Source organism: Ochotona princeps, chromosome 7 (genome assembly GCF_030435755.1).
Source record: "Ochotona princeps isolate mOchPri1 chromosome 7, mOchPri1.hap1, whole genome shotgun sequence".
NCBI classification, from domain to species: domain Eukaryota; kingdom Metazoa; phylum Chordata; class Mammalia; order Lagomorpha; family Ochotonidae; genus Ochotona; species Ochotona princeps.
Genome location: NC_080838.1, coordinates 53,338,740 through 53,354,727, shown reverse-complemented (window position 1 = coordinate 53,354,727; position 15,988 = coordinate 53,338,740). Strand labels below are relative to the sequence as shown.

At 36.3% G+C, this 15,988-nt stretch overlaps 1 protein-coding gene across 2 annotated transcripts in view; it reads left to right on the top strand.

Moving 5' to 3' along the window:
- Positions 1-15,988, top strand: part of GRID2 (glutamate ionotropic receptor delta type subunit 2) — a 1,304,007-nt gene that overhangs the window by 617,540 nt on the left and 670,479 nt on the right. For both annotated transcript variants that reach the window (XM_058667042.1, XM_004590568.4), the window contains exon 4: positions 15,365-15,570. In XM_058667042.1, coding sequence (XP_058523025.1) covers positions 15,365-15,570 — 206 coding nt within the window. The remainder of the gene's footprint in view (positions 1-15,364; positions 15,571-15,988) is intronic.

Sequence of the window (15,988 nt, the reverse complement as noted above, 5' to 3'; positions counted from 1 at the left end):
GAGCTTTCACCAAAGCAGTTAGAAAAGAGGAAATAAAAAAGTGCAAATCAGAAAGGAGGAAGCCAAATTACCCTGCTGATGGTGATAAGATTCACTGCGTAGAAAACCTACACTCCACCATAAGTCTACTGAAATTATACATTCAATAAAATTTATTAGCATATATTTATACACTAAAATTGAACTCCCTAATAAAAAGGTTGTAAAAGCGATCTCATTCCATATAGCCCAAAAATAAGTTGAAATAAATTTGAGCAAGTATGTGAAAGACTTATGCAGAATATGAAATAAAGTGAAGATATCACACCATGTGGAAAAACTTGTAATGGTCATGAATTGGAAGAATTAATCTTGTTAAATCGTCCCTGTTGTGCAAAGCAATTTTTGTATTCAGTGAGTTCTTCAACCAAATACTGGTGATATTCCTTACAGGCTTTGAGAAACAAAAGCAGTCCTAACATTCAGAAAGAATTGCAAAGATTCATAACAGCCAAAGCAATATGAGCAAAAGAACCAGCTGCATCCGTCCAAAGAGCTAATTTCAAGATGTGCTACTGAACGCTAGTGGTAAAGTTGTACTGATGTCGACACAAAGACACCTAGACCAAAGGAAGGGAAGGAACAGAAAGGAAAATATTTTTAAAAAAATCTTTTGACAATGGACTTAATATATAAGGAGGTCAAGAATCGCATTAAGAAAGCCTGTATGTTCTAATTATAATGGCAAATAAAATGAATAAGCTATCACCAAAAGAAGAAATTCAAATGGTAAAAAAAATATGAAAAGCTGTTCAACAGCATTAGCTTTCTAGAAAATACAAATCGAAAGGAAGTTACCATCTCCCTCAATTAGAATGTCTATTATCAAAAACAGAAATAGGGAACACATGTTGGTGATGTGGAGAACAGGGAACTCTCACATGATTTTGGTTTGTAATGTACATTAATAGAACCCTTATGTGAATAATATGAGTGTTTTTCAGAGACTACAGATACATCTACATGTAATCTGATTGTCCAAACTCTGAGTAATTGCTCAATGGCATTGAAATAGAATAGTCAAGAAATGATTGTACTCCCATGTTGAACACTACGCTATTCACAATTGTTAAGATATAAAATTATTCTAGATGCCTCCCTACAAATGAGTAAAGAAATTGCAGCTGAGCCTAGCACAGTAGCCTACTGGCTAAAATCCTCACCTTACATGTGCCAGGATCCTATTTGGGCACCAGTTTCTGTCTTGGCTGCTCCTTTGCCCGTTTAGCTCCCTGCTTGTGGCCTGGAAAAGCAGTCAAGGACGGCAGAAAGACTTGGGACCCTGCACCCAAGTGGGAGACTCTGAGGAAGCTCCTGACTCCTGGCTTGGGAACAAATCAGCTCTGACCATTGCAGTCACTTGGGGAGTGAATCAGCAGATCTCTCTCCTCCTCTCTGTAAATCTCACTTTCCAATACAAATAAATAAATCTTAAAAAAATGAAAATGCAGCGTATACATACCCTATAATAAGTAACAAAATGGATGGAACTGGAACACATAATGGAATTGATAACTACATTGCATAATTATGTACACAATGTTCAGTGAAATAGGTCATTTCAGAGAGACAAACATCATGTGTTCTCTCATATGAAAATAGTAAAAAATAATCAAGATGTAGAAAAGTAATTATCCAAGGTTAATAAATTTGATATGAGAGGGAAAAGATGTTGGATAATGAGCAAAAAACACAGAGGTCAGTAGGAGTACTAATTTTAGTGTTCTGTAACAAAAAGTAAGATGATTATAGTTCATGGTCATCAGTTATGTATTTTATTAGCAAATAGATCAGTTTGAAGAATCCAAACACAAAATAATGAGAAGAAATTTCACAACTCAAATTTGATTGGTAAATATTTTGAAACTTTATTGAAATATCACACTGCATCCTCTACTTCTGGACTGTTAGTAATTTTAAGGATATATTTAATGAGATGGAAAATGCAAACCAACTGAGTTTCATCAGCAGCCACTAAATATATGTCTGTTGCATTATCACATTCTACCACATTTGTATGTACAATTTTAAATGTAATCATAAAATTCAAGAAATAAAAACTAAAATGCATGCAACTGAAAAGGAAATTAAAATGTCAATTTCTCAGTACTTAACTATGTGCTTATAAAACCGAGTGGAATTTACACAAATAAACCTCTAAAACTTATAGTCTATTGTTGATGAGGAAGCTGATAAACTAAAGTATGAATATTTGAAAATGATATTATCTATAGCAATATTAAAAAAATTAAAAAGTGAAAAAATATACTGATTACGAACACCTAGAAAAAAGTCTACAAATTTTGTAACATGTTTATTTTGAAAACTGAAAAAAAAGGACAAGAAATAATTAAACAAAATGCAGACATATTCATCAATTATAAGATTCTGTATTAATATAAATTGATTTGTAGATTCAATTAAATTCTGTGAAGAAACTTAGAACATTTTGTTATTTTCTAGTCTTGTGAAGAAAGTGATGAACTTGAATATATTTTTATTGTCACAACAAGCTTTGGGGGAAAATGAACGAAATCCTCTAATTTCAAGACCTTTTGTTACCAGCATAAGGACTGTAAAATAAATTAATAAACTGTATAACAGAATATCCAGAACATAAACCATGTATGCTTTAAATGTTTTATTGGCTATATGCTAAGCAACTTGAGTAAAGATCATTTCATCTAACAGCTCTGATCAAATTGAGCACCAATTTGAAAAGAAATAAAACAATATATAAAAGAAATAAAACAATAATTTCCATCATTACATGCAAAAGTTGATTAAGAGTTGATTAAAGATTTATCATATGAGCCAATGTGGGCAAGTGAAGACACTTCCTACAACCCTACCATTTTATGTGGTCACTAGTTCAAGTTCTAGCTGTTCCAGTTCTAACCCAGCTCATTGGTAATGTGTCTGGGAAAGTACTGGAACATGGGTCAAGACTTTGGGCCCCTCAACCAATGTGGGAGACCCAGATGGTGTGCCAGGCTTCTAATTTCAGCCTGGTGCAACCTGCTATTTGGGGAATGAACCCTCACTTTGAAGATATCTTCCTCTCTGACTCTGCCTCTCTTTTTTATTCTGCCTTTTACATAAAGAAATAAATCTCTATATGATAAAAATATTTATCTTAAACTAAAAGCTATATTTAGAAACTTCATTAGAGAGTATAATAGACTAGTATTCAAAAACAACTAATTTAAAAGATAACAATTTGATTAAAACTACATCAAAAAATTTCTGATCATTAGCATAATGTTAAGAAAACAAACAGGCAAACTGCAAATGGGTAAATTAATCTCATAATATATATCTGAAATCTCATATACACATGTGGAATGCATTATGGGCTCAGAGAATAGATATAAAGCAAACACTTGAGGTGTAGATCACTTAAAATGGGAAACCAGTTTCTGCAAACAATTTAGATAGGAAAGTATATAGTGACAAACTCAAGAAATGTGCAACTTGGTCTACAGGAAACTGCAAATTAAAATTCCAATGATACAGCACCCACTAGACAGGCTAAGCACAAAAAAATAACCAACACTGTAGAGGGCAATGATGCAGCATGACTCCAACTCTCAGACTTTCCTGATTGGAACTTGAAAAGTGCAGCCAATTTGGAGAATAGTTTTGCATTTAATCTGAAGTTATTAGTTCACCTACAATGTGATCTATTCATTTTCATCTAAAGATATGAGGATGTTCATACACAAAGGAATGCACATACCAACACTGTTCATTATAATCCAAACTGAAAACCACCCAAGTGCCCATCATTTTGAGAATGTTTAAAAGAACATTTGTGTAGCCATATAGCCAACTATTATTCAGCAATAATAAAATAATGAAACATTGATATATGCTTTAAAATTATGTTGAGCAAAAGAAGTTTGAAATTTTAAAAATATGACAACTGTCTAAACCGTGTGTGCATTATGACGTGAGTTAAAAAGTGGTTACATCTGGGTGTCTGGGTGTATTTTTATGAGAGAAATACAAGATAATTTCAGTGGTAATGGAAATATGCGTTATTCTATTTGAAGTTGTAATGACAGTGGAGTAAAATTTGAGGTAAACATTTCAGTTCTGTTAATTTTATTGTATGCAAATTAAACTTCCATACTTCAGTTCAACAATTCCAAAATAAAACAACTCATCACATATTTATAGACAAAAATATATAAAGTCAACGAGAATCAATTTCCACAACTATCATAATTTTAAACTAAATGTCATAGTTGAGTCATGATCAATTAGAGATTATAAAGTCATAAATTAAAAGATCAGAATTTAATTTGGTGAACACTTAGAGCCTAAATTTGAAAGCTTGTTAATATCATTGCAAGAGCTTTTGTAAAATTGGAATGCCTGGCCCCTGTCCCAGAACTCTAATGCTCGTATTCTTTGTGCTGTACGCCAGCAGCACATACATCACATACATTTGTATGCTCCCAAGGTAATTTAGATCCAGACAGTTTTGTTTCTTGATGAAGCTTCTGTCACATGGCTTTAATTCCACATACCTATCAGAAACACTGCTGCCCCTGCCAGCATACACCAAATGACTCAAGCCACATTGGTTTTTGAAGTTTTTACACTTTAGGGCAATGGACATTCTTTGTCGTCAGGAGCATATTTTAAAGGCACATATGTATTGGATAAAATGAATCATTGTGTGCAATAGTGAAGTTAAGTAATATCTTTTGCTTATAATCATGAATCAATAACAAAAGGACTATGCCCACCTGATCCCACCCTAGTCTTTACCTACCAAAGCCCTACAAACTGCTGATCATTTTTCAATTTCACGTGCATTTTTTTTATTCCATCTTTACCCATGCCTTGGTCTCACTGTATAAGCCTGGACACAATTACAGAGTACACTGTATATGCTGTCTTCTTCTCACTGTGTCAAGAGTAGATAACTGCATTGCTTGCAAAATATAAAATTACCTTTTATATTTTATATTCCCATTTTTCAAAAAGTATGTGTTTAGCATGTTACTCCTTATACTGAGCAATATGTCCACTTATGCACCAATTTGTTTGGAAGCCTTTTTTTGTGTTTGCATCGCATGCTTTACAAGAGGAAGTGTGTTCAAGTAGGTAGGATATAGGAAAATTGCTCATGGGATACAGTAAAAACTCAGAAATCCAGGAAGGCTTGCTATCAGATTGACCAAAGCAGGAAATTTAGATGGAATGAGGATCAGTTGCTTGATTCCAGAATCAAGGATTATTTCAAGCCATGTAAACAGATCTCAAAATAGCAGGAGGTGGTGTTTAGATTAAAGGCAAGACTATATTCTGAGAGTACTGACAAGAGTTTAATTTCAAGGCTGATCAGGTGTGTAAAACATTTACTGGAATATTACAAGCAGTAAGGTTGACCATGGAATTATATTATAGAGTAACATCGGGATGGATATATTTAGTGTCGTATCTACTGTAATGCACCCAGTTGTGGAGATAACAAGGATACTGCAGTGACAGAGAGCTAAGCAAGTCATTGCAGTAATGACCACTGCAGTAATGTGCACAAAGTCCACAGGGGAACTTACTGAGAACAGATCTTGCAGTTTTACGCTATCCTCGTTTCATTATATGCTTGCATGAGAGGCTTTGAAACAACCGGCCACAACCTGCGGCCAGCCCAGAACCCTCTGCCTCTGGGCAGTGACCCCATGGTGCCCAAGCCCCAGCCCAGCCGTCTAATCGCTCCTCCCGTTGGCCGACTGAACGCAGGGGCCCAATGTGCTCTCTTTTCCGATTTGAAGAAAGAAACGTTAAGGGGAAAAAAAAAAAAGAAAAAAGAAAAAAATGTATCTTTTGTACTATGTGTTTCTAAAGTTTAATTTTAACTTGATTTTTGCCTACATCAGCTAAAATACCTTTTATGACCTACCTTTTTTGAATTTTTCTTAGCAATTAGAGAATTGCCTTTTCTTCTCTCCCACAACATTATTTTTAACCATATATGAAGAATCTACTGGAATTAGTTCAACTATTTCTAAAAATCACAGATCTAAGTGTGTGTAATTATTAATAAAATATTTTAGCATAGAAATGACAAAACCAATTATGATGGATACAAAAATACGTTTTCACGACTATATTCACAACAATGAAGAAAGATCCAACAAAAAGGGTTAACAGTTGGGTCATTTATGGGTATTTCTGCATACTGTAAACATAGATTTAATAGCTCCAAATAAAGTGTAAATACAAAGTCACATAAACTGAGGTACTGAAGCTCTACCTTTTATATATTGCCCTTGCTTTATAATATAATTGCCACGCAGAAGGACCTTGTGAAATGAACATCCGATGAAAATTCTCATAGATACATTGCTATGAAAGCCAGCACAAGTAGTCTTGATATAGATTTAATCAAGACCCATAAAATGGACACATTTCCCTTAATTGATTGCAAATGTTTATGATTACCCTGAGGGTGTTTTCAAATGTCTAATGAGTATAATATTATCGACTTTCTCTTTAGACAGTTTTAGAGCTGTTTGCTACTCATTTGGCTACTATCCAGGTTTCAGTTCTCTGGTTTACTTCAACGTGCATCAATAAGCATATAATTAATCCATGCATTTTATTAAACTATTTTATCTGCATTAATACATGTCATTTCAAATAGGAGAAAACAGTGGTATATTCTTTTACTTTGGATTTGTCAGTCAATTGTCCTTAAAATATTGAGGAGTGTAAACATGAATATAGTTAACCAGTCAAAATACCATGACCATATATACAAGTCAACATTCTTATTAGAGTATATCAGTGATGGGTCACTGTTAACTCCATATATATAAGATCTCATTATTATCTTTATTTTTTAAACATATGGAGTAACATTAAGCTAATGTTTTTAGGAATCATACTACAGTTTGTGACATATGGAGTAGATTTGTATCACACATCTGAAAGTAATCAAGAAATTTCCCTAGTTTTTTGTGAAGATTCTTTTAATTAAAATTTTAACAGTCACTAAATAGTTAAAAACCTTATTTTTTTTTTAGGGACAAAGTCATTTATAGAGTAAAACCCTGCTACTGACAGCTGACAAATCTCTTCATTTCAATGATTTATCTCACATATTTTTAAAGTTAAAAGCTTGTAAATATTCATCTTAAATATTTGCATTCTGTCACAATTCCAGAAACACTGAGACAGACTGAATGCAGTGATAAAGTCTACAACTGACCTCTTCGATGTGTGAAATGATGAAAATGATTAAATGCAGTCAGTCTACTCAAAGAAGATAGAAATAAGTAAGATATATTTAGAAATGAAGTTTAGTGACACATCTCTTTTCTCATTGAAGTTACTATTTTGAAAGTAATATCTGAGTTGTAAGAATTAGAATCATATGAAAGAGACACGTATTGTTTTGATAAACACTATAGAATGCTATTAAAGTTAAATAGTAATGATATTTGAGAAAGTAAGTAGGATTTGTGGCTAACAATTGTGTCAATGGCAACATCCACTATCAGTGATGATTCAAGTCAAGGCTGTTCCATTTCCAGCTCAGCTTCTTTGCTAATGAGCCTTGGTGGGCAGCAGGTAATAGCCCAGATACTCAGTGGTCACACTCCTCTATAGGAGACTAAACTGAAGTTCCTGGCCCTGAATTCGGCCTGGCCCATCCCTGAATATTATAATAACCATCTGTGGAGTGTACCAGAGGAATGAGAGAGAGCTGTTTGTGTACTGATTATGTTATAGAATGAACAGTGAAGTATCATATTTCTGGTTTAAGCATGACACTTTAGATCCCATATTCTTGGTTTCATGAATTTCATTTTGTCCAGTTGAGCATTGTACACCTATATTTATATGTTATGTTCTAAAATCACTGTATTTTTCTACTCTAATCAGAAGTCTTAAAATTAATATTACATTGGGGATGAAAGAATGACATTAGTTTATGCGATTTAATAAATGAAGCATTAGGCTTCAATCAGCCATTGAATTAGGGATGGCATGAGAAGCTGACCCAACTCGGTTACAAAATTCTAATATCAGAGACATTAAGGTTGATAGAATATCAAGGTTTTATATTTATTACATAGATCAAAGTTACTTCTTATCAATATTTTCCATGAAAAAAGGATGCCAAAAAAAGAAATATGAATAAATGGTGCTTTTGATTGGGTTTAATAACATCTTGATAATGAAACTATGAATCACATGGACAGTTTTGATTTACAAATTGATTTGCTATTACACACACAACATTTCTTCTTATCATAATAAATAACAGCAGTTAGATTGTGTGCATAGACATGTGTGCGTAGATAGATTTGAATTGATAAATTGTGGTGCTTGCTACTTCTCCCATGTTTCCATGTCTTTGTTATATTACCTTTATTAAAGCATTATCACATTAGAACCTATTCTTCTGATTAAGTGCTGGTTACTTCCTGTAAATTCTCATAAGCTTAAGGACTGAAAATGTACTTTAACGTCATTTTCAAGTGTTTAATATATATACACACATATATATACGTATATGTGTGTGTTTATGTATATTAAATATTAAAGTATTAACACATATATGCACATTACCTATACAATCAAGGCCCCTTCCTTGAGGCTGGCTTTTAGCATGGTAGTTCGGTTGGCAGTTGGGATAGCAACATTCATGTTGAAGAGCTCAGAGTCCCAGAGAGTTGGGTACATGTAGTACACAAGATACATGTCCAAGTTTATTCCTTAAGTTAGAAATGATATCCTATTATTTGAATAAAGAAAATCAAATGCTGGGAAGTTAAAAACAAAAGGCACCGTCTATGAAACTGTTTCCAAATAGACAGTACTTCAAAGTATTCATTCAAGCCTGGTTTCTGACCCCAAATGTAATGTTTCCTCTTAGATAAAATTTTACTCTATACATGGAAGATGAAATGTTGACAAGAAACAACCCAGAAAGGCTTTTCACTTCAAATTATCCTGAAAACAAACCAATTTTTACTCCAAACACAGAAGCCATATTTTAGGATGAATACAATCCCTTGCCAGCCAGTCCCCGTTAAAAATCAGAGGGTTTATTCCTGCAAGCAGCTGAGAGTGCCAGCTACTGGCCCTCCCACTCCTGGGCTTTGCCCTCATTTAAGGGGGAGCCACCTTCCCACAGTGCATATCATGCCTTGGGATACACCTGGGCTGTCGCACTCCCAGAGCACCCACTTGCACCACAGCCCCACTTTGCCTTGGTGGGCACATTCTTGCTCTCTGCCTTTGTGGCATGGGTGTTACTACTGAGAGCATGCCTAAATCACCTTTCTGTTCCCAATCGCATCTCAAAGCTCCCTCTTAAAAATTGTGTCACTTCTTACTGCTCATGAAACAAACTGCCACAGTTAGACAGGGTACACCATCCAGGTTTTTGTTTTCCAGTTCCGTAGCAAATTAAGTAGTATCTCAATGAGTGAAAATCAAAATGTCAGAGCTCCGTGTTCCCCATCGGTGACCCAGGAGGACTTAATTTTTTGCTATGTTTAAGAATTCAGCTCATGAACTCACCACCGCTTCCTGCTATGTGGTTATTTGGCCAGTACTACTAATAACTGTGGAAAACACTATTTAACTTTCCACCATCAATAAATAGAACCCAGTCCCACCAACAGCGTGGAAACTTCTTGAGGGCAAGCAACATGTCCTTGGATTTTCTACAACCCCTGGAACACGGCTCTTTGGCTATCATCTGCTCGGCGCACGAATGATGCAGCTGAGTAATTGCAGTTGATGATGCTCATGTTTAATTAACAAAACCAAAGGCATACTCTCTCTTTTAATAACTGCTGCACAGAACTGCAAATAGACAGCATGACTCCAATTTTTATCTAGCTGGACTTACCAGTTGCCGCATATCATGGACACTCATTCTCAAGTACATAAAACTGTAACAGTTTGACCCCTGGATCTCTAGAGTCTATCATGGAATTTGTGCTTGCTGTTTTTGGTAACTGGTCATGAACCAGCTTTAAGCATTCTCACATATTGGTGGGAGGAGGTATTGTCTCTGAGTAAGCAATTATGAACAGTACTGGCAATAATAGGAATTATCAGCCATTAGACCTACAGAGGATTTTGAGCACACATCTCTCTCTCTCTCTCTCTCTCTCTCTCTCTCTCTCTCTCACCCTCTCTCTCTCTCTCTCTCACACACACACACACACACACACACACAGGGACCTTCACTGGTATAAGCTTTGAAAGTTTCCATAAGATAATTATTCACTTGCAGATCAAGACAATATTTCAAAATATATATAGAGAGAGGCATAGTAATGGTATTTAATCACACCACGTTTCTGACCAAATTACAACATAGATGTTGCATAGCTTCGAATAAAAAATGAAAGCTAGGGCCTGGCACGGTGGCCTAGCAGTCGTTGCCCTGAATGCACTGGGATCCCATATGAGTGCTGGTTCTAATCCTGGCAGCCCCGCTTCCCATCCAGCTCCCTGCTTGTGGTCTGGGAAAGCAGGCAAGGACAGCCCAAAGACTTTGGACCCTGCATCTGCATGGGAGATCCAGAGGAGACTCCTGGCTCCTGGCTTCGGATCAGCATAACTCTGGCTGTTGCAGCCTCTTGGGGAGTGAATCATCAGATGGAACATCTTCCCCTCTGTCTCTCTTCCTCTCTGTATATCTGACTTTCCAATAAAAATAAATAAATCTTTTTAAAAAGTGAAAGCTAAAATGTCAAGGAGAGATTTTATGAAAGTTCATTGTAAATGGTGATAGCAAGTCACTTTCCAGACTTACACTCAATACTCATGGCTAACCATCTACCTTGGAATCCTTCAGGCTCTCCACACAGGAGTCTGTCACTGCCTTGGACTTTGAGTCTTTACTCTTGTCTTTGCATAGATAGTGTCTTCTCAGGCTTCAGATGACAGTTTAAATACGTATTCCAGAAACATTCTGTGAATATTTTAACAGATGCTCTTTTCCATCCTTATCATTATTTGTCCTACATTTCTGGTGATTTGTATTTAATATTCTGTTTATTTATTGTTTTTCTTGATGTAAGGACCAGATATTCATTACTGTACTCCTAGCATACACAGTGTATATACTATTTTATAAGTATTTTGTTGAACAAACTTTTTCTCAAGGTTAATGCATGAGGTTGTGTCCTGACCTGCAGGACACGATGTTCAAACCCTGAGGGTGGACCCCCGGGCTGCTGGCCCAAGAAACACACGGACACATGTACTTGGTGAAAGAGAGTGCCCAATGCTCTTTATTTCTCTCTCTCTCTCTCTCTCTCTCTCTCTCTCTCTCTCTCTCTCTCTTTCTCTCTCTCTCTCTCTCTCTCTCTCTCTCTCTCTATATATATATATATATATATATATATTTATATACCTTCTTCTCTAGGGGAGGAGAAGAAGAGGGGGTTTTTCCTGAAACTAATTACCTTCATTGAAGCAGGGAAGGAACTAATCATCTATATTGAAACAGGGGAGGAACTAATGATGTGAACAGGAACAAGGGTGGAGGTTCTGTTCCACTTGCTCTACACAGGATGTTCTGGCCACAATATCCTGCTTGCTGTGGGTCTGCTTGCCCAAGGCAGGCTTTGCAATGCAGCAGGCTCTCAGATAGGCCACGTCTAAGGCCTGTAAGTCTGTGGCTCCTAACAGGGTTGCGTTTGTATTTTGGTTTTATAATCAGAAGATTTCATAGGGTCTAAGTGTTCTGGAAACTTACACTCCAGGCCTGCTAATTTTCTTTCCCCAGGGCATCTGGGATCCCTTTCCATGCATAGTTTGTCTCATTTGTTTTATACTTTGGTATACATTCTGATATCTATTCTATAGGGTGCAACCAGACTTCAGTATGTTTAGTAAGTTTCCCAAGTGATCCTGATTCATACAAAATTTGAGAACTTACGCTTAGCAGGAATGTGGTCCTGTTGCTGTACTTCCACCTGTGCCTTCCACATTTCAGGAGATTTCGTGTTTTCTTTAGTCCATGCTTCAGTGTCTTACACCCTTGATATTTTTTGACTAGGCTGTATGTTGATTATATAACACCGATATTACTGCAGTTATTCTACCTCTTGCTCTCCTGTAGCTTTTGTTCGTTAAGCTTGCTTTGATGCTGACAACCTGTATTTATAATATAGGAACAGTATATAGAATATATACAAGATATCTATTTTGAAGAGAACAACCAGTTACCTGGACATACAATATTTATTGAAATTGTAGAAATATTTGGGGGCTTGAGTGATGGCATTTCAAAGTGTCCTCTGCCTGCTAGTGCCAATATCCCTTTTACACCCTGGTTCGTGTCCCAGCTACTCCATTTCCAATCAGTCTCTCTGGTTATGGCCTGGGAAAGCAGTGAGGGATGCCCCAAATCTGTGGGCCCTTGTGCCCATGTAGGAGACTTGAGAGAAGCATCTGGATTCTGGCTTCAAAGCAGCTCTTGCCTTTATGGCTGTTTGGGAGTTGGAACAGATGAAACATCTCTCTGTTCCTCCTTCCCTGTCTTTAAAATTCACTAATCAAATAAAACAAAAACATATTTATTAAAAATAAAAGTACTAAAAATAAAATAAAAGCAATCTTGGGCAAGCAATGTGGCATAGTGGGTTAAAGTCATTGCCTAAAGCAGGGTTTGTGGCCAGATACTCCACTTCCGATGCAGCACCCTGTTGATGTACATGAGAAAGCATCCAAAGATGATACAAGTTCTTAGGCCACTGCACCCAAATGGGAGACCTGAAAGAAGCGCCTGACTCCTGGCTTCAGCCTGGCTCAGCCCCAGCCATTATAGACACTTGAGGAGTAAACCAGTAATGGAAGAGTTCTCTGTCTCTCTAACTCAATTTAAGTAAATAAATTAAATTTCTTTTAACAGTGGGTAAAATAAAAGCAAACCTAATAAGAAAACATGATTAATTTAAAATCTTTCCAATATAAATATTTGCATGACTAAATACCAATTTCTAAATTTGTGGCTGTTTTTCTTATTCTGTCAGTTTATTTGTTACTTTTAAATTAATTATTGCCCTTGAGAGGCACATTTTTCATGCCGGCTATCACAATCAATTAGGGATTTAGAGATGTAGTCTGTTCATAATAGGTCCCTGAATTCCATTAATTTCTTATCTTTCACCAATTATTTTCACTTTAAGCCTTTTATACCATGGACATATTATGTGAAATATGGCTTATGATACAGCAAAAGCAAATCTGCTGTCTTCAGATTATATTGTGCCAGACATACCTTCCAGGCATTATATCAGTTAAATCCCTTCTTCTATAAAAATGCAGTAAAGTCTAGAAAGAAATGTTTGCAACTTTTTAGTAATTTATCCTTCTTCCAATATTTCCCAAAATACAAATTTATAAACTTATTTCACCTTCCTAAACCAGATGTGTTGTGGACAGTGAACATTTTATTAATAACTTGTCAGAATTTTGCTTATTTCACAATCATCACACATTCAAAAACATTGTCCAGTGCTTTCTCAAATGCAGATTCCTATTTTGAAATTTTGTGTTTTACATACTCAGAACAGCCTCCATGTTCCTGAAGAGAATATTATCTTGTGCCACGTTTTTCAGAGTGGGACTGTAGAAGAAGCAGTCATCCAGTGATCACAATGCAGCTGCTTTGTTTGTGCCCCAAATTACCTGAGCTCCTTTTAAGAGCGCATCTGAAAACTCTTGTTCTATCTACATATAAATGTTGAATGCAGTGATATTGTTGCCTCTGCTATGGCTTGTTGGCTGTTGGGGTCCAGCGTAGGCTAGTGGCTAAAGGCCTCACTTTGCATGTACCGGGATCCCATAGGGATGTCAATTTGTATACCGGATACTCCACTTCCCTTCCTGCTCCCTGCTTGTGGTGTGGGAAAGCAGTCGAGGAAAGCCCAACGCCTTGGGGCCCTGCACTCTTGTGACAGACCCAGAAGCAGCTTCTGGCTCCTGGCTTTGGGTTGGCTCAGCTCCAACTGTCATGGCCACTTGGGAAGTGATTCCGTGGATGGAAAATCTTCCTCTTTGTCTCTCCTCCTCTCTGTATATTTGATTTTCCAATAAAAATAAATAGATCTTTAAAAAAAAGAGAAGGAAGTAAATGTTGTCCATCTTGATTCAGATGTTATTGTTTTCATGGTTTCCGTGAGCCTGAGGTTGCTCTTCACTGTTGAAGAATAAAGGGCATGTATTCACTGTCTTCTCATATTTTGCTTCAGAGAAGTAAACTCCATGATAAACTATGTCCATCCTCCCTCCTCAAGAATTTTCAGAGTTGGGATTATTTAAAATGCTAAGTGAATAGACAGAAAATCCATGTGACATTAGTAATCACCAAGCAGGTGTTTAGACATGGAAATAACGCATGTATATGTTCTTTTCCCTTAAATACTTAAGCTGAAATTTGGAAAAAGAAAAAAGGAGAAAGAAATGCCTGCATATCAACATTGCTGCAAATGTGTCTTTGTAAACTCTGTTTCATATCTTTGTTACACAAATGTGTAAAAATACTCAGCTACTACATTTTTAACAACTGAGGTTATTTGCAAATGCACTATATATGGGTGAGATGATCATCCTTCCATTTAATTATTATTTATAGCTTTACTCATATTCCTGCTGAACTAGGGTCTTTTAATTTTGTTTGTGAAACGTATTCCGTGGAGCATTAAATATCTGAACATAATAGAAATTGAAAGTTTGTTCTTTTTGGAAAAGAACAGGAAGAAAGGTGAAAAGGACGGGAGAGGGAGTGAGAGGGAGAAAAAGAAGTACTACGGGAGGGAATGTTCTATTTGAATTATAAAAATAGATTAAGTAATAAATAAAATACATACAGGAAAGCCATGTCTACGTTCCACATCCACCTGTGTAGATTCAAGTCCCCACAACATTCCACTTTTTTGCTAGTGCACACCGTGAGAGGCAGAGGTAGTGGCTCAAGAATCTGGAAGGCCCTAAGTGAAGTTCCAGCTCTTAAGTTTCAGCCTGGCCCAACTGTACAGCACAGCACGCATGATTCCCTCCTGCTCCTTCTCTCTCTAGGACGTCTTCCTTTCCTCTTGTCCTCTCAAATTAAGTTTTAAAATATAATATGCAAAGCACATTGATACCTACATTTCTCCTATAAACATGTGAAATCATACCAGGGAGTGAAAGCATTTAAGTGTTCCAGCATTCAGTGATTTTGACTTATGTGAGTAAACAATCAAATTTTGTGACACAGATGAGGTATTTTTTTTGTCTTCATTCTTGTTGTAATTCACATTTTTATGCGCGTTTTTGCTATTCCCAGATATCCGTGGAATACAAGAATTTTTGGACAGAGTGTCTCAGCAGGGGATGGATGTCGCACTTCAGAAAGTAGAAAAGAACATCAATAAAATGATCACAACTCTCTTCGACACCATGAGAATAGAAGAGCTGAATCGCTATCGAGACACTCTCCGGAGAGCCATCCTGGTGATGAATCCTGCCACTGCCAAATCATTCATTACCGAGGTAGGCAAACCTTGTCATGGGATGTTCGGCCTGTATAAAAAGTACATATCTGGGGATGGAACAGACTAAAGTCATGAAAGTTAAGAGCAGTGTGAGAAAAACTAAACTCACTGCTACCATTATCACTAATAGAGTAGCACAGTGGCTTCCTTGTTACTGTCCCATTAGTCACTAAAGAATGTCTTCATTGACTTACATATGTGTAAACAAATAACAAGAAAAATTTTTAAACTTTATGTGGATTCTATAGTTAGTTGACATATACAGCTAGCTCATCCTAATTATTTTACAAGTTAAAAATCTTACTTTGGGGAGAATATGTGTGTAAGTCAAGGTCTTAGTTCATATACAAATTGCTTGCTTTTATGAAGACATAGCAGGTTTATTTCTGCTCATGACGTCCATATCAGGACAAATA